General features: G+C 40.3%; 1 protein-coding gene across 39 annotated transcripts in view; it reads left to right on the top strand.

The window, feature by feature from the left end:
* Positions 1-19384, top strand: part of MADD (MAP kinase activating death domain) — a 68846-nt gene that overhangs the window by 10936 nt on the left and 38526 nt on the right. For 14 of the 39 annotated variants that reach the window (XM_072929933.1, XM_032748756.3, XM_032748754.3 and 11 more), the window contains exons 2-15: positions 3142-3333; positions 5828-6442; positions 9065-9368; positions 9728-9859; positions 11033-11146; positions 11815-11895; positions 13049-13105; positions 13854-14032; positions 14616-14851; positions 15208-15364; positions 16347-16453; positions 17277-17470; positions 18058-18389; positions 19092-19231. In XM_072929933.1, the coding sequence (XP_072786034.1) occupies positions 3272-3333; positions 5828-6442; positions 9065-9368; positions 9728-9859; positions 11033-11146; positions 11815-11895; positions 13049-13105; positions 13854-14032; positions 14616-14851; positions 15208-15364; positions 16347-16453; positions 17277-17470; positions 18058-18389; positions 19092-19231 (2710 nt within the window). In that variant the 5' untranslated portion in view covers positions 3142-3271. The remainder of the gene's footprint in view (positions 1-3141; positions 3334-5827; positions 6443-9064; positions 9369-9727; positions 9860-11032; positions 11147-11814; positions 11896-13048; positions 13106-13853; positions 14033-14615; positions 14852-15207; positions 15365-16346; positions 16454-17276; positions 17471-18057; positions 18390-19091; positions 19232-19384) is intronic. The other 25 variants (XM_072929941.1, XM_032748762.3, XM_072929940.1 and 22 more) reach the window with 6 other exon arrangements.

The following is a 19384-nucleotide window of genomic DNA, read 5'->3' as shown; positions in this document are numbered from 1 at the left end:
AAATACTTTACTTCTGTATTGCCTATAGAGGTGCTGTCTGTAGTTCTGTGATCACATTATGTTCAGTCAAGTCTTCCATGTTCTCTTAAGTGCTTTCTCCTACCTTTTCTTTGTGCCTGCACATGCATTTGTGGGGAACTTGGTGAACCAAGTAAAAACGATAACCTTGTAAAAACAAAAGCGGTGAGGGAGAAGAAGGGAGGGTGTTAGGTTTAGTCCATATCAATTCCAGTTGGTTTTGCCCTGTAGCTGCACAAACTCTTCTGCCAGCACAGGGAATGGAATGATACTGGCCTGAAAGCAAGCTTTTGGCAGACGGGGAGGGGGAGGCAGGACTGGGATGCCTGTTTGTGTTGCCTTATACACATCATCAACTGTGGTGTCTGATTCCAAGCAGGAGTAGGAAGATGAGTTCAAACAAATGCTGATGCAATACTCTTCTAAGTGCTGCCATCAGCCATTGCTAGATCTCTGAAGAAGGCAGAGATTGAATAGAGGAAAGCAAAAAACACTTGGTTCTAATTCTTCTACCTCTTGCTCCAATCCAACAATAAATCATCTTCCCAGAAAGAGCCTTTGTCCTCTTATGTCTGACTTTAACTGTTTTGTTGTTAAATGTAGTAAATCAATAAAGGTGGCTCTGGAAGCCCTGGGACAACATCTGCATCAGTCTGGTCTCCCTTGTACTTGTGTTGCAATAGAAAGCAGAAATCACAGAAAGTGCTCAGATATTTTTTTCAAAAACTGACACAAACTTCAGTGTCTGATGTCAGTGGGATGTAGCTTCAGTCATTCCAGGGACATTGTAAGCCCTGCCTATGTTCTTTGTACTTGTCTGCTTAGATATTTTGAAATTTCATGTTTTCTAGGACCTTCATAATGCATACCTTGTTAAATCCTTTGCTGTGGGAGCTGTGGGAAAAATGTGTAAGGAATTGCAGTCATAAGACAAACAGTGTATTTTCTCCACCTTCACTGAGAGGTTGGGTAGCCTCTGTTTCTGAGGAAAAACATCTTTGGTTACCATTAAGTAGCAGAATTTCCTTGAAGTTGTACTTCTAGGTTGAATTGCAATGGCTTCTTGCTATGCCCCTGTCTGTGACTGAGCAGTTTGTTCTTTAAGGAGATCTGGGGAAAGACATTTGGAAAGAAAGCATATAAACTAGTTCTTCAAAATGAAGACAAAAAGGACCACTTGATATCCCAACTTCATCTTGTTCCTCTTGAGTTTTTCTGTGCCAAGATATTTGCAGGATATTAAGGATCAAGAGCTTTTCCAGGACAGATTCTACGTTTTCAATCATGTCATTAAAATGTAGAAACAGAAACTTTGCTTCCTGTGTCTGTATTTTCTCTATTGTTCAGAGAAGATAATTTACAACAATATTGCTGCTCAGAGAAGATAATTCATACTGCTGTTACTTAGGCCACTACAGCGATTATAGTTGAGGATCTACTAAAAACATGCCACAGTTTCACAAAATGTGGGATTTTTTTACATGTGAGGTTTAAAGTTTCTTTCAGTTTATTATTCCTTTAATAATAATTACTGACTAGTATGATCTTTTTTTATAAATTGTATATGTGCTTTTTTGTTTTTACTATTGTAATTTTTTTGTGTTCTTACTGCTGTTTGTAAGGCTAATGAATAAAATTTCCCTGCTGTGTTCTTGCAGAGTGAAGGACTGGCAAAAAAACAGCTATATTGATGGACTTTGAATGTGACTCTGAGATGTGAAAATTACACACATCTCAGCAGAGCTTATGAATTAATGAAGGAAACATCAAGAAAATTACCTGATCTTGCTGAGATTTGCTGATGTTGTTAGTAAAAATGTTATACTTTTATACAAATAAAATCTAAACATTTATGCTGCAGAACTGAAAGATTTTAGTATAGTAATAATAATTCTGTGATGACCTTAGGGTGTAAACATGAACTGAAATGGAAACCTTATTCTGGATATGACCCAGAAAGCAATCAATTCAATTTTTTAAATATAAAATATCATTGGAATGCTCAGTAAACTTTTAGCATACTCTGAGCATCTCTGATTTTTAGAGTTTCTGAGACCTTTCAATTTCCGGAAGTTTCTGTTTTCAGGTTTGTTTCAAACACTGTAGGGAACACTGTAATGTGGAAGTGTATTCCTTTTTAAAACTTTATTTTTGTCCCTGTTGTTTCATGAATTCTGTGAACTATGAATGATAGCATTGGAAAGAATGATTTTCTATATATCTATTAAGCATAATTATTGACAAGTAGTAATACTGCAGTATAATCTCAGTTTTATTAAGAGGATCTTTCTATCATGAAGTATTCAGAGAAATTAGCTGCAGGAGGCATGGGTATCAAGAATAAGGAGTGAAGTTAAACAAGATAAATGGAACTGAATGAAGTAAGTGAAAAAACCCAGTATGCTTTACAAGATGCACTTTTGCTATTGCAAACTGCAATTCTGTAGAACTGCAGTTCTGTATCTTCAGACAAAAAGTGTTAGAGATCACAGTCTTTGGGAACTGTGGAGATCATTCCTGCTGACAGCCATTTGCAGGTTTGGAATAGTGGGATGCATTTTATCAAATTGAATTTCTGGTGTTACCCCTTCTTTAGTTGTTCTGTTTATCCCACAGCTAAAGTTCAGGTTGTATTGTTTTTCTTTCAGTCTTGCCAGTTGAAGCTTTCTTCCCAAGCACTCTTGAGATCTTATGGATTTGCCTAAGCAGCACACAAACAATTTAATGAGTAGCTCTGTGCCAGTGGTAGGCAGCTTTGTTTGTCTGTATTTTCCCTTAGAACAGAATCATAGAATCATTTATGTTGGAAAAGACCTCTAAGATTGTTGGAATTTCAGGTGAATTGATTGAATTCTTTCTTCAACCAAAGAATTAATGATTGAAGTCGAGATGATTGACTCCAGCCATTAATTCTTGAGATACTCTTGTATTTTTTGGTGTGCTTTTCATCTCTCTGCTTTTGTGGGCATATGACTGTGTTTTTATTCTCATGAAGATAGAGATTGTGGATGACCAAGACTGCACCAAACGTTGAGGCTTTTTGAGAATATAATTAAGGTCATTAAGTTTCTTGTATGTATTGGATGTTCCTGGTTTTGACACTCTTGCTTTTCTTGGTTCTAGATTGGACTTGGCAGACAGTTCCAAGCAGATTCTGTTCCCCAAGGCAGTGATCACGGCTGATGGGATAACTGACCACTGGATCAATGAACAGGAATTCCTTGAGATGACATAGGGAGGGGCATCAAGGACAATGGTGCAAAAAAAGAAAATCTGCTCTCGGCTACTTGACTATCTTGTGATCATTGGAGCCAGGTAATGTGAAACAGTCTCAGCAGAGCTTTTGTTTGGGCAGTAGAGTGGAGATAAATAGCCTTGCATCCACTGATGAAGCCTTTCTGATGCTTAGGAAGTACTGTCTGAAATGTGTGCAGAATGCTCCCCTAGGGGAGCACCTGCTTGAGCCAGGGCACTTCCTGGAAGATACTGATGTGGTCAGAATTTTTTAAACTTGTGGTCTTTAGACTTTTGTTCAAGGGTCTGCAGAGGGTGGCTAAGAAAAGCTAATTTAGCTGTTGCTCTCTGGTAGACTACATGTCTGAACTTTACTTCTACTGGCATCAGAACAGAGGGATTCACAAATTGAAAACACTGAAAGCTAATTACAAGTAAAATACAAGTTTTGTACTACTTTTATTACTAGTAATGTGCTAGCAGTAGAATAATACTTCTTTTCTAGCTTTTGAAATGTAGTCTTAAACTCAGTTTAAAAAAAAAGCTGAAACCTGCTTTACTTGGCTGTTTTCCCTCTAATACTTATTTATCCTCACAGGAATGACATGAATGCCTTTTGGTTTTAAAGTCTTATTAATAGATAAAATGTTATGCATATTTACATAAAGCTTGTATGAAATGCAGGGTTGATGTGTTCTGTTTGTCAAACATATAGGTGCTCAATAAATGTTATTTTTTTCTTATTCAAAGTTTATGCAGCAGCTTTCTGCAAATTCTAAGTAATGGGTGTATCCCAAAGTTTGTTTTGCTTTCATTTCTAAATATCAGTGGTTCATGTGCATCAGCCTATTGCTGTACATCTTGCTTTCTTTTCAGAATACTTTGAATGCAATATTTAAATAGGCTGAGTGGAGGAAATGACATAATCCTGACTAATAGTTATTTTATTATTGCATTTTATGGACCGAATACTGTAATAATTTAATACTTCTTACTTTGTACTGCCTGTAGAAAAACAACCAAATTTTATATATGTGTGTCACCAATTAGGAAGAGGAGGGAGAAATGTTAACTGCCTCCTCCAGTGAAGCTTATAGTGTCTGATGTTCTCACTTAGGAATTTGCTACTATCACTTCTGGACTCCTACAGTTCTCTTGCTTTTTGCCAGCCCGTGCTGGTTAGGCTGCTACTGCTGTCTTGTTTGGCACTTTGGCAAATGCCTACGTTGAAAGATGGGGCTGACTGAAAGAGCCTCTCCTACAAAGCCCTTAGGAGCTCCGTGTGGCCTTTACTATTACATCTTGTTATCCACTGTGCACAAATAGCAATATGTTTTACAACTGTTGGGTTCAAACTTTCTCAGTGTCTGCGAAAACTCTGTCCTTGTAGCTAATATTACAGCAAAGGCATGAAGTGGTGATACATGCACTTGTACTTTGTTGATGTAATTTTTTGGACCATTTGCTGCCAAATAGACTCTCTAAATAGTGCCAGTATTATTTGACATTTCTTTTTCAGCAAATGATGCATTAGTTGTGTCCATTAACATATAAATCATATTAGTGTTTCTCTTTTTCATACAGTATTTTAGTATCTTACTTCACAGGCAGTATAAATCTTGTTACCAGTTTTATTATGAAAGCATTTTCACTTGTTTTAAATAAAATCTTAGTTTGGAAGATTTAGTCAGCAGAGCTATTTACACCAGTAATTTTCTTTTGTAAATTGTGAACATTCTATTACCACTTGTTTGAATTTTTTCACATCTCTTATATGAGAACAGCAAGTGTCATTTGTATTTTGAAATAGGCAAAAGCATAATATCTTGAAAGATTCTAGTGGAAAATTGGGAAACAACAGTATTGCCTTTCTGTCTTCTGTTTCTGTAGTGATTTGTGGTCCAAAGATTAGTGAGTCACAGTGGTAAATAGCCGTGCATGTTACCATACAGTTTATATAAAAATTACACTTTAAATCCCAATCTGAAAATGAAACACGTATGTTTGTGTGGTTGCTAGAACTTTTTAATGAAAGTGTTTTTAGGATGAGGTCCATATCCCTCTACTGTTCATCATATAAGTTCTTGCTTTCCCAGTTAGGAGCTGATACTAGATTTCTCATTTAATTGTTCATTGTGTTCATAAATGGCTGAAATCTAGGAGCATTTCCTCTGACTGTGTATTTGGAGAGGGACAATGTGTTTCCTGCTGAAGTGTTGCCCAGAGATCTGTGCAGTTAAATTAATTTTGAAAGTCAAAGTCAGAGCAACATGACAATACAGTGTTCTCCTGGGAACAACATATTCCTGGAAAGCCTTTTCTTAATCAGATTTGAACAGGCTCCTTACTAATGATTGTATAGACTTAGACTTCTTTACCGAACCTTTCTGCCTTGTGCTAGGAAGTGAGATTTGTGGCTAGTGAATGAGAAGCTGCACTTTCCCTGGATAGTAGGGAAGAGAGGAAACAAAGATGAAGCTGAGTCCACAGGCTCCTGACACATTAGTAGGAAGTTCCCAAAAATATTTTTTATTAGTCACCTATGTATGGGTTTTTTTGTTTGCTTCTTTTGTAGGCACCCAAGCAGCGACAGTGTTGCTCAGACTCCTGAACTGCTGCGGCGTTACCCTCTGGAAGACCACGCAGACTTTCCTCTCCCGCCCGATGTTGTGTTCTTCTGCCAGCCAGAAGGATGCCTGAGTGTGCGGCAGAAGCGCATGAGCTTCCGTGATGACACTTCCTTCGTGTTCACCCTCACAGACAAGGACACGGGGGTCACTCGCTATGGAATCTGCGTCAACTTCTACCGCTCCTTCCAGAAGCGAGTACCCAAGGAGAAGGGAGAAGGCACAGGGGGACATCGAGCTCGAGAGGGGCAGAAGGTCCCTAAACCTGGGGATGCATCAGCACCGCAGGAGGAAGTGGGCACAGAGAGTTCAGAGAGTGGTTCTTCACTGCAGGCTCCCAGTGCAGAGTCTACCCCTGACGTGAACCGATCCCCGCGCAGTAAGCGCCTGGCCAAAGGCAGCCATCGCTCCCGGAACAGCACTCTCACTTCTCTGTGCATCCTTAGTCATTATCCCTTCTTTTCCACCTTCCGTGAGTGTCTGTACACCCTCAAGAGACTTGTGGACTGCTGTAGTGAGAGACTGTTGGGCAAGAAGTTGGGGATTCCACGTGGGGTGCAGAGGTACGTTGAGAGGGAAGAACCTTTTCCTCCTACTGCTTGTGTTCAGTGCTGCAGTTTATTTGCACGGTAAATTGTGGCTGCAGATGTGGTTGCAGAAGCAGCCAAGCACCAAGGGTTGGCCTTTTTCACTGCTTTAACCCAGGTTCAGAGTAGGAAAAGGAAATTTTTATAACAATTCTTTTAAAACGTCTCTCTCTGGTTCTGTAATCTGGTATGATTTTCATTTTTGATGCGCCTGAGGAGGCACTACCCTTCTGGGGGCTGCAGCTGAGTGCTCATGCTGTTACTGTTGCTTTGGCATTTAAACTCTGTGGCAGTATGTGTCAGGACTGATTCTCTGGGAAATCAGAAGCAGCCAAGAAATAACAGAGAGAATTTCTACTTGGGGCAGGAGGGAAATGATGGAAATGTGCTTAACAAGCTTATGAAACAGTCTAAACTTCAGCGTGGGAGAGAAAAGACTAGAGAAGCAGGATCAGCTGAAATAGGTCAAAGTACAATATTTGAAGGAACGTGGGAAGAGAGGTAGAAAACAAAGTGGTTGTCTAGGAAACATAGGAATGGTTGTTGGTAACAATAAATTGACTGGAACTTGGTGTATATTTAATATAATGTAGGAATCTTAATGTATCTGCTGTTGTAACATTGAGTATGTAGCAGAAGCCATTGCACTGGAAGGACCAGTATCTTTATGTATTTCAGTCAAGGATGTGTATCTGTGCTACTGTGCCTGAAACCTTCCTTCCAGGATGGTGTTTTCTTTTTTTCATGTGCTAACTGAATAGAAACAGTATGAAATGAATCTTTGGAGAAGCAGGGGATTATCTCAACAGTTTGAGGGACAGGACTGTGAGATAGTACATTATGTGAGTTAAGTAGTTTGGTACACTCCAAATTAGACTTGTCAAAATCAAAAAATTACAGGATTATAATTATTATAATTTTTATCTTTGTAAGCTCTTTATGTTTTGCATGAAATGGAAAATATGTTCTATTCATAGAGCAGTGGCCTACTTCTTGGGCTACTGCCCTGGAATAGTTCTAGGAGACTGTTCTGGGCTAGTATGACTGCTTCCTGCATCAGCAGATCTATGACTTGAATCCACTGATGGAGAATAAATTATTTGGTCAGAGCAAAACTTCTCCCCTCAGTGGAAGTACGTGTTAAGGAATATTATTTTGTCACTTGGTTTAGCCTGATAATTACCGAGGAAAAATACTCCACTGAATTTAATGATTTTCCTCAATTTGGTGTTTGAATGACATGTGGTATTTGAAAAGTTTGCTCTTATTGGATATAATTCTTAGAGAAAATAATTGAGTGATGGATGAGGATGGCAAGAGAAGGAATATTGAACATACATCTCTGGGAAAAGTAAAGCAGTAGATTTGATTACCATGGGATTTTCTTGTGGTGACCTGGAAAAGTAGAATGGTTTTGAAGTGGTGGCAGAATAAAGGTGAAACTGAATCCTTACAGCTGGCAAAAGTGGAGCACATCTCCTAGTAGCCTAATGTCTAATGCATGACAAGTAGCCGAAGGAAGAGTGGAGGATGAGAAGCATCACAGTTCCTGAGAGGTGTATCATGTACTCAGTGTAATCTCAAATTGCCCTTATTTTGAGCATCCAAATTTCTCTAATTATTCTTTGTGAAGCCTCCAGTGTCATAATCTTTTTTCCTTTTAGTTATTTATTTTTAAAGTTATGAACTGAAAGATAGAACCTTCAATTTGAACCCATACTTTCTAAGGGATCTGTTACAGTAACTCAAGATATTTATCGGGCTGAAGTTATTTTGGAGCATGAATACGCGAGGTTTGCAGCCTTCATTGTGCTACAGGGTAAAGGGCTGAAGTGAACAAGACTCTATACTTCCCTTGTCAGTCCCAGTTTTGAGTTTTGAGCCCTGAAGGCCCTGAGCTGTACATGCTTTTTTGCCAGCCTGTCTGTGAGCTGCAGGTTTGCAAATTGCCAGTTTAGGGTGTGGAGAACTTGCTGCTTGTTTTGCTAAGGTGCCTAAATGTTTTCTACACAGCTTTCAGAGATTTAGCTGAAAGAGATCCATTTTTCCCATGGGTTATTAATCTCTTAAGAATGATACAGTGCAATTTAGGACAGAATGATGCTGGGTATTTTATCGTGCTAAAACATCTGGTAGAGCGTGGATGTGGCATATTTTTATTATCTCAGGTTTAATTTCTATTCTTGCAAAGGCTTGTAGACTGCTAGAAGCAGAGTCTTGCAGTCAATCTGCTACAGTTCTGGATGAGATAGGAGAGTATTCTGTGTGCCTGCTGAATTTTAACGTGAGGGTGATGAGAGTTCTTCAGAGATCTGGACCTGACTGAATTCTTTAAATGTGTGAATGAAGTCTGAAGTGACATACTTGTGTTGATTCCTGCCACAGGAAGATTTATTCTTCTTCACATTGTGGATGTGTCAGTAAGCTTAAATGCCTGTCTTCCTGTTGTTGGAGGGTAGCTAAATCTTCCATTCCTTTGTGTGATCAAAGGTTTGTTAGTTGCCTCTTTCAACCCTTGGTGGATCTGCCCTTTCTCTGGAAGGAATGACTGTCAAGTGAAGTTCTTGGAGTGTTAATGTTGGCATTCTCCCTGTCCAGGGACACAATGTGGCGGATTTTCACAGGCTCCCTCCTGGTGGAAGAGAAGTCCAGCGCCTTGCTTCATGACTTGCGGGAGATTGAGGCTTGGATATACCGGCTGCTCCGCTCCCCCATGCCCGTTGCTGGGCAGAAGCGGGTGGACGTGGAAGTCTTGCCACACGAGCTGCAGCCAGCTTTGACCTTTGCTCTTCCCGATCCATCCCGCTTCACTTTGGTAGATTTTCCATTACATCTGCCTTTGGAGTTATTGGGAGTGGATGCCTGCCTGCAGGTGCTGACCTGCATCCTTCTGGAGCATAAGGTAAGAAGGGAAGATCACTGATCTTTGATAAGTATGTAGGAAGTTCTGCCCTCTACAAAATCAGGGTAGGCCGGATGTGTAGAACAGCTGTCTCTCTGCACTGCCTAGAATGAACTTTGTCTGTGGAGGATGAGGGGAATAAATAGCTCCTTCTGAGGTTCCTGTTTTGAAAAATTCTGTTCTCACTCAAAAAACACCTGAAGCTTGTTTTGAGACAGATTAATGGAGGGCTGCGCAGTTCACAGCCATTGAATTTGAGTCTGCGGAGATCACAAAATCTGTGGTCTTTGTATACACCCAGGGGGAGTATTAGGAGTGAATGGTTGCTGCAGTGCTAATGGGAGTTTCTTTGGTTGCAGGTTGTGTTGCAGTCCCGAGATTATAATGCACTTTCAATGTCTGTGATGGCCTTTGTGGCCATGATCTACCCACTGGAGTACATGTTCCCAGTGATCCCTCTGCTTCCCACCTGCATGGCCTCTGCAGAACAGGTACATATTTTTCCTTTATTGGTCTTTCACAAGAGATGTTTCTGTGATGTCTAAAACTCGTATAGTTGTAGTCCTTTTTTCATTCACCAGCTTCTCAGAGATTGTATCAAAGTTTACCTTGCAAGGGACATTGCTTGAGTATGACTATTTAAATCATAGGCAACACCACTTACGTAGGATATCTTCAGACCGCGCTTAGTGAATAGAATGGTTCAAAGCTGTAGTTCACACACAATAGACTGAACAACCATAGATTGACAATATTATGATGATATTTACCCCTCTCCCCTCTAAACTGAGTATTGAAGTTTGTTGAGGAGGGTCCAGAGTAATATTTAAGGGTGCTTGAGGGCTCTTTAATTCAGAGTTCAGAAACTGTTGCCTGCAATTTCAGAAGTAAGAAGTGTTGTGTAGCTTCATCAGGGAGCTTGGGTTTTGCTAATAATCAGCTCTTTGCAGGAGCTCATCAGTCTGCTTGGAAAGATAGAATTCAGGCCGTCTTACTACTTCAGTGCTATTCTGCAACTGATGCTGCAGATTTGTTCTTGTGCCACTCCTTGGAGATGACCAACAGTTCTAAATTAAAAGAATAAATTAGCCTCCCAAGCCACTGGTCTCAAGCTGCTACCTGCCTAGTTGATGTAAACCTTTTTCCTCTGCTCATTCTCTTGCTAGAAGCAACCTGAATTTCCCCATAAGTTTTCCACATACATCTGAAAAAATGTCTATCTTGTACTTCTTAGAGATGTTATTATTTTGAAACCGAATTACCACTACAAGCATAAGGGTAAAGTCCTTGTATGTGCCTATTTACAATGGCACAGACTCAGTTTGAGCTGAGGATGTTTTCATCCATGACTTCCTGCTTTTCAACTTAAGCTCCCACTCTGAACATGATAGACATGGCAAGCTGTTTTCAAAGAGCTCTGTAGCCATGTAAATTATGTCCTGGATGGGATTGGGACATGTAAGATGGGACATGGAAATGTATTTTCTCCTAGATGAAAATTAAGGCTTTCTGAGCAGGAGCTTTTATTCTTTTCTCTTTCTTTTTTTTTTAATGCTTCCATTGCTTCTAAAAACATACTGTAGTCAATAAATAAATATTTGGGAAGAACATGGCGATATCAAATGCAGATCTTTTCCTTAGTAAAGTGTGTCTTTCTCTCTCAGTTGCTTCTAGCCCCTACACCTTATATCATTGGTGTTCCAGCAAGTTTCTTCCTTTACAAACTGGATTTTAAAATGCCTGATGATGTATGGCTTATTGACCTGGATACCAACAGGGTAAGTGGCACCCATAAGAACTTGAGGCTTTGTTTCCAGGAGCTGTGTACTGTCACCAGTGTACCCACTGAGAATTTAGTAATGCCTGGCCTCAGTCTGCCTTTGCCACTCCCATCTTAAACTTTAGGATTCCATTCCTTGTTGTGTCTCAAGGTCCCCATGTCTTTTGCATTAGACATCCTTTTTCAGTTAATTGATCTGGCTATATTATTAGAAGGTAAATCATTAAGCAAATGGTAGAACTTTCTTCTTGACTAATTGTCAGATGGCTTTTAGCCCTACCTAAGAAACTCAGTCTGTTAAGAGCCTTCCCACATGTTGTCATGATTCAAGTGGGGCTATGTATCTCACTTTCTATAAGGGTATGAGCTAAGCTAATTCAAGGAAAATGTGAATGACATCATCTACTTGATGGAAAGTGGGGGTTGATTCAAACTTCTCATTTTTATGGTAAATCATAAAGTAACTCCACTGTTTATTATATTGTAAACAATAACAACATTAAAGAACTGAAGAGCAGGTGTCTGTGACTGTGGTTTTTTTTTTTTTTTTCTTATTTTACCTTTGTGTCTTTTATTCTTCGGTGACTGGAGTGCTGGAGATTCTGGGGGTTCTGTTTTGGAGCTACAGGTGGGGAATTTTTAGTCTGTTGTTGTGCTTAATTCCAGGTGATTGTTCCCACAAATGCAGAATCCTTGCCAGCATTGCCAGAACCAGAAGCTTCAGAGCTGAAAAAGCATCTGAAACAGGTAATATGCACTTTGGGGAAAGGACTCAGATTCAGCAGAATGTAGCATAGGTAGTGTTGCCCAGCTCTTCTGCTAGAGTGGGTAAGAATTCAAGTCAGTGAATGTAAAGCTGAAATGTCCCTGTACACAACAGGTGGTTTCTTATTTTTATTGTTGTTTGAGGTTAACTTGTTTCCAGTTGATACAGAAAGTTCCAGATTCCTCCTTTATGTTTGCCATGTGGGCTTTAAACTCTGACTTGATCCATCAAGCTATGATCATCTTTGTTTCCCCTCCATTCACAGATCTGTGTGTGAAGTGTCAGTCTCTCCTCTCAGGTCCTGCTAAGCCATTAATCAGCTTGGGTCATCCTGGCTGATCGTGTCAAGCAGGTTTTATCTCTTTATTTCTGTTTTCCTTATGCACGCTGCATGCAGTATCTAAAGGTAAAGTGTGTTACTGATGTGATGAGGTTTGCTCTTTCTCTTTCCTCATAGACCAGGAGAGCAAAGTGTGTAACCTCTCTGATATCCCAGTACCTGCTGTCAGCACAGATGGAAGTGATGTATTGCCTGGAATTTTGTTAGATCAACCTTCCCCCCACTGCTGCCTCACCCCCTTGCAATTTCAGACAGGCACTATTTAGCAAAACTTTCTCACTAGTAGAAAGGTAAACTCAAGTATAAGAAGAACAAATTGAATTTTTTTTGAAGACATATTTAAAATTCTCAGAATGTTCACCCAAATTCAGCTTACATCCCCTCAGTATTCCTATGGACATTGTCATTAAGGGTTTGCCATTGGCAAAGGAGTGCTCCTGGTACAAAGCAGACAAATTGTGGCCCACATTATTAAGGTTAACACTTCTGTGTGCCTTTGGTTCTTTGAGTCAATAAATGAATTTCAGGATACAGAAAGTTCTTAGCTGCATCATTAAGGACAACAGGCTTGCCAGTTTCCAAAGTGGCCAGATATGAATGTTTGGGGGTGGGGCAGTTATACCTCTTTCCTAAGATGTGTCTATATTGTGATCCGTTTTATTTTCCTCTCATTTGTGATATGTGGTAGTAATAGATTTTTTTTTCCTTCCATTTGTTTCTCTGTGGTCATGTGTTCGTCTTGGCTCTGATGGGCTGCTGTGGTGTTATCATATGATCTTCCATCTTGCCTCCAGTGTCTGGTTAGCATGACTGCAATCACTCAGAAACAGCTGCTCACTCCTGACAACAAGGTTCTTTATTTTATTCTTTTCCCCTCAATTTTCCATCTTACCCTTTTCCTTTGGAGTTTTTTTTTGTTGTTTGTTTTTTTGTTTTGGTTTTATATATTTATTTATTTTTAAGAGAAAAGTTGACGCCTCAGTGGGCAAATGGAAAAAATTAGGAAGACTTACGATAGGGCTGGGTGTCCAGGACTGATTCACCACTTGTGCTGCTCCTTGAAGACTTTATGAGGGTTGAAGAGGTAACTTTATGGACAGATGAAGGCTTTATTCATATGCAAAGTGGAGGTTTTCAGGGATACAAGCAGATGTTTGTATAGAGGTGTCTCCACATTTTCCTGGAATATCAAATTACTGGTTGAATAGCCACCTTTAAGGGCAAGTTTCAAGGCCTCTAATTCCCAAGATGTATTCAAATTACACATGGAAATAACTCTACAAGCAGTAGGGTTATGCAGTGCCATACTACTAGTGGTCCAGTTAGGACTCTGTTTTCATGTCATGAATGATCTAGCAAAGTGGAATTCTGTGCTACTCCTTGACTGGCTCCGGGACTGTTTCAGCATTGAGGAGATAATTTTGACAATCAACATAAATGAGGGCTTGGAGATGCTTGTTGCCTCAGCGTGGAGGTGGTTTAAGACAAATTAATGGAGCATGCATAATTGTTGCAATTGCCTAGAGGGCAGGGTAGCTCTGATCATTTGTTCCTTAAATAACTGTTCTTGCTTAATGTGTGCATAATGTCCTTCAATAGGCCCTGGCCAGCATGAGCCTGAATACTCAGCCCATTCTTAATCTAGAGAAGTTTCAAGAGGGGCAGGAGGTGCCTCTGCTGCTGGGAAGACCACAGAATGATTTGCAGTCTACTCCCTCCACAGAATTCAACCCTTTGATCTATGGAAATGATGTGGACTCTGTCGATGTAGCTACCAGGTGAGGCTTAACAGGAAGGTGGCATTGAGTCTTCATAAAAGTTTGCACTTGAGGGCAGCACAAACATTTCTGTGAGTGAAACAGTTTCTGTCAGGTACTATTGTAGATTCTCCTTGGCATCATGTGGGGAAAAAGAGTAGTAATCACAGTGTTTATCTCATATCTATGACCTGCATGAACATAACTATGTATCTTGAGGAGGTGTTTTGCTTCTTGCATCATCCACTTTACCTGGATTTGTCAGTCTGATATTGTATCCCCAGTTTAAATCACAAACCTTAACTACAGAAAAAAAAAGCTGGAGACTTAGTTTTTACCTCAGCTAGGAGAAACAAGAATGATATCCTTCACTGAGTGGGTGTTTGTGTTAAGATGGTGAATTAGAACAAAGTGATTTCTTGGGTTTTAGTTTGTTTGAATTTTTCTTTTATTTTTTTTGCAAGACAGCTGTTTGCTAAGAAGAGTTAGGTTACCATTCTCAAAGGTTTGAAACATTGTCTATGGCATACCTTTTAAGGGCTCTCTCTTCTTTTTTGTTATGCTCTGTGTTTTTATCTAATGTATTGTTCTCTGTTTCTTTTAGGGTTGCTATGGTGAGATTCTTCAACTCACCAAACGTTTTGCAAGGTTTCCAAATGCATACTCGCACTCTTCGCCTCTTCCCACGACCAGTGGTAGCCTTCCAGGCAAATTCTTTTCTTGCCTCTAGGCCGAAGCAAACACCTTTTGCAGATAAGCTTTCCAGAACACAGGCAGTAGAATACTTTGGAGAATGGTCACTCAACCCTACTAATTATGCTTTCCAAAGAATTCATAATAGTAAGTGTTGATCTTGCCTTTCCTGCACTTGGATGTAATGCAGGAGCTTAAAAACTAGACATTCTAGGGAAGGATTTAATTTTATACTGTATTAGTCCTGCTGGGGAGGAAAATCTAGTTCAAGGATTATTTTTCTCTTTTTATGTATGGCCTCATGTGTTTCTCCCAAGTTAGCCCTGCTATTGATGAGTTGTTCCTCCAATCAATTTTACTTCTTGTTTGATTATGGAGAAGTTTTGGAAGCTTCTTAAAGACTGTCCCTTTGTGCAAGACTTAGTAGAGGGTAGTGTTACTATGAATGAAGCCTTTGACACAGTAAATGAGTTTGATTAATGCTCTTCTTGTTTTTTGTGCAGACATGTTTGACCCAGCCCTAATTGGTGACAAACCCAAGTGGTATGCTCACCAGCTGCAGCCCATCCACTATCGAGTCTATGACAGCAATTCACAGCTGGCTGAAGCCCTGAATGTCCCAGCAGAGAAGGAAACAGATTCTGATCCCACTGATGACAGGTTAGTGGGGAACATGCCCATAGTCACATGAGAGTTATCTCAGATTGCTGGAACTCTCCTGCTTCTCATTTGCAGCCTTTTCCTGTAGTCTGCCAGGCTGTTGTTTCATTTCTAGTCTGGGCAGCGTACACTGGGCAGAAGACACTGAAGCAAATTTTCTCACTGCTCCGTTATCACAGCAAACCTCCTAACCCTTTGCTAGTGTATTAATTTAATGTGATTCTCCATACTTTCCTGTTTTCTTTTGCTACCTGTATGCCATTTGTCATTTCCTCACACCCTAATTGTCTTTTCTTCCATACTGTTCTTTCTCTGGTTATTTCTGCTACAGTACTGCAAATACTCCCATCCTACCACCCTTTTAAATCTCTGTTCCCTATCCATAGTTATGCAAAGCTTGTTAGTACTACCCACTGCCTGTGACCACCTCATGTGTTTAGTAAACTGAAAGGAAACTTCATATAGTAGTTTTTGGCCATATTTCCTGGAGTTTTGTGTCTCATTTTATTCCTTTTCATTCCTTCCTGGTTTGTGAGATCTTTCAGCCTCAGACTTGCACATATTTTACATTCTATACAGCACCAGTAGTCCTAACAGAATGGGATTTATCACTAGTGTAAAAAGGAAATGCTTTTACTTGTGATTCCCAGTTCCTTGAAGTTGTCCTACATAAACACACACGTTTTGTGAATTAATACACTATTCTCTACTCACTTATGTTTAGCGTCATAACTTTTTGTTGTTAGCCTCATAATCTCTTGCTAAGAGGTTTTAAATGTCTTCCCATAACTCTTCACATACCTGAAAGTGATGTTTTTTGCTCTTACCTTTCATGAAGCTGGCCTGTGAAATTTGTTTGTAACTACTATAATAGGAGATTTTTAGGAGGTCCATGAAAACAGTGCTGATTCACATCTTTAAAGCGTCAGAGCCTGCTGTTGCTTTGATGCTGCCACTCATCTCTCTCTCTCGCCTCTTGTGGCAGTGGCAGTGACAGCGTCGACTATGACGATTCAAGTTCCTCCTACTCCTCCCTTGGTGACTTTGTCAGTGAGATGATGAAATGTGACATTAATGGTGATACCCCAAGTGAGTAACTTTTGCTTTTACTTTCACAAGGTCCACATAGGTTCCCTTTCCTAATTCATCTGAAGCACTTTGGGAAAAAGGCCTCCCCTAAATCCCTGAATCAGAATGAAGTGTTGTCCCATTGTGGTCTTGCTCTGAGGTAAAAGTGTGTGGGTAGACTGAGAAAGGATATTTCTCCTGCTTATAAACAACTTCCTCCAAATGACACTGTTAAAAGGAAGAACAGAAATAGGTGGTGCTGAACAAAATTGGTTCACTAGATCTGGAAACAACCTTCTGCTGCCAGTAAATACTTTGCAATATGGACAGCAGAGTGTGAGCTCTCTCCTGCCCCTGCATATTGATTCTCAGTGCTAGCTCTGTCCTAGTGGGGACAGAAAAATGCATTCTCAGTGGCTTATATGGAAGCTGCATAAACACTCACTTTTGTTCAGTAAACTAAATGTTGAAGTCCCAAAACATTTCCCTTGTCTCAAGGACAAGAGGTAATAATCATAAGCTGCAACAAAGATACTCTACTTGGACATAAGTAAAAGAACTTAATGGTTATTGTAGTTGAATAGGTTCCCAGGATCACTGTAGAATGTCAAGCCTTGAAAACTTTCAAAACTCAGTGAGACAAAGCCCTGAGCAACCTGCTTTTATTTAGAAGGTGCTCCTACTTTGAGGAGGGAATTGGAATGGATGACCTCTAAAAGCCCTTTGCAACCTAAATTTTTATGCAAGTTGATTCTGTTGAGCAGTCCTCATCTTCTAGGAATAATTAGATGGGCAAAAGGCTGAGGAAGGCAATGTTATTTAATGAATAATGATGTGTTTGCAGATGTTGACCCCCTGACTCATGCAGCCCTTGGTGATGCTAGTGAAGTGGAATTTGATGACTTTCAAGAATATTCAGGGGATCCCGATGAACAGACCATGGACAGTGAGAACTCCCAAGAGAATAACCAGCCTCGTTCAAGTTCCAGTACTACAGCCAGTAGCAGCCCCAGCACTGTCATCCATGGAGTGAATCATGTGTGTACCGAGATGAGTTCAGCCTCAAGATCAGCGTATTAGAATATAAAGAATGGGAGAATGCACGTGATTCTTTCTGAGAAAGGCAAAAGCTAATAGGACTGTGACACCATGCCCAGATTTAATTGCATGCTCACCCTCGACTTTCTGAGCAAGGTGGAGTTTGCTGGTACCCTCTTATGCTGGGATAGACCATTCCTGTACAAAAAAATTCCAGTGCATTGAAAAATGCAGCATTAGCAGAGAGAAATGGTCCAGGTTGGGACTCCAGGAATTGCTTTTACAGAATCTGGAAAGACCTGATGTCTTTAGAGGAACAGGGAGTGGGGTGGAGAAACTCATGAATTTGTGGTCTTTTGAGAATGGGAACATGGTAATGGAAAGCCATTATCCTGAGCTAACACATACTTTGTCAGAGCTGATTTAATGGGAAGTAAGCCCCTAGAACAATGCACAAATACTGCGATGTGTGAGATATCCTAGTTCAGAGACATAAGTGGTGGGGATGTGGTAGGGGCCCCGTAGCAAGCAGCGAGGACTGTGCAGATTTCCCAGTTTGAAATAATTGTTCTTGTCCTGCCCTTCAGTTGTATGTAACGCAAATTAGCGAACAGATCAATGATTTGACTGGTCCACAGGAGGCAGCAGACTCAGCAGAAATAGAAGAGAAGTTGGCTGCTGGATTTTCAAACCATCTCTCTTCCTTGCCACTGCAACCAAGCTTTCCCAAGATAAGCTTGGATCGTCGGGAGAGTGACATCGCAGCTGGCAGCATGAGCTCCTCAGAAGGGGTGGTGAGGAAGCGAGAGTATGACAATCCATACTTTGAACCACAGTATGGTTTTCCTACGGAGGATGACGATGATGAGCAGGAAGAGAGCTACACCCCAAGATTTAACCAGAATCTCAATGGAAGCAGGCAAGTCCTCCTTTTCTCCTTTTCACCAGAATCTCAGTGGAAGCAGGCGAGTGCTCCTTCTGTACAGTGCTTCTGGGGTTTCTGTCTGCTTCGTGTAGTTTAACATTCACGCACTCAAATGTCTTTGGCAACTGAGATGTATTGTTGATCACTTTCATTTAATATTGAAGTGCTGTCAACCCTTGAATAAAAGCATTTTTTTAGTCCCTTAGTTCCTTACTTTTATGTAAGCAGCAGGAGCTTTGAGAATTAACAATTGTTTCTACAACATTCTAGTATATTATGTACTGATTTCTGGAAACTGTTTTGGTAAATCTTTATCTTTTGGGGGGAAGATACTGCAGTGATTGGTGGCAATGGGTTTTCTTTACTCCTTTCAAACCAGAGCCCTGTCACCTGCAAGTCTGCCAATGCCCTTTTGTAGACAAGTTTTCAGCATGCCCTGAAAGGCTATAAAAGCCTGAATGTGAAGATGTTTCAGTTGTCTAGTTTTTTTGGGTTTTTTTGGTGGTTAATTTTTTTTTTTTTTTGGTTTTTTCCCCTTGTTTGTTTGGGTGTTTTTTTTTCTTTTCCACAAGGTTGCAGGTAGTGTGGTGAAAACTGGTTGGAATGAGACCAACATCGGTCTCCCACAACCATACAATGTATTGATTTGGGGTGGGAAGGGGAAATGCTAATAAGTTATACTTAATTTCTTTAAAGGTCTCAGAAGTTACTTCGGCCAAACAGTTTAAAACTGGCCAGTGATTCTGATGCAGACTCAGATTCCAGGGCCAGCTCCCCAAACTCTACTGTCTCCAACAACAGCAGTGAAGGTTTTGGCGGCATCATGTCTTTTGCAAGTATGTATGATGCATTCATTAAGCTAGTTTTATTTATTTTATCAGAGTGTACAGAGAGATGGCATAGAGAGATGGCTAGTCAAGAGAATGAGTTGGTTGTCAAATTGTTACCAGCTCTCCAGTAGTCATGGTGGCTTACTGACAGCTGCTGAC

This window comes from Taeniopygia guttata, chromosome 5 (assembly GCF_048771995.1).
Source record: "Taeniopygia guttata chromosome 5, bTaeGut7.mat, whole genome shotgun sequence".
NCBI classification, from domain to species: Eukaryota; Metazoa; Chordata; class Aves; order Passeriformes; family Estrildidae; genus Taeniopygia; species Taeniopygia guttata.
The sequence above is the reverse complement of the archived record's forward strand: the minus strand, read 5'-3'. Positions and strand labels throughout refer to the sequence as shown.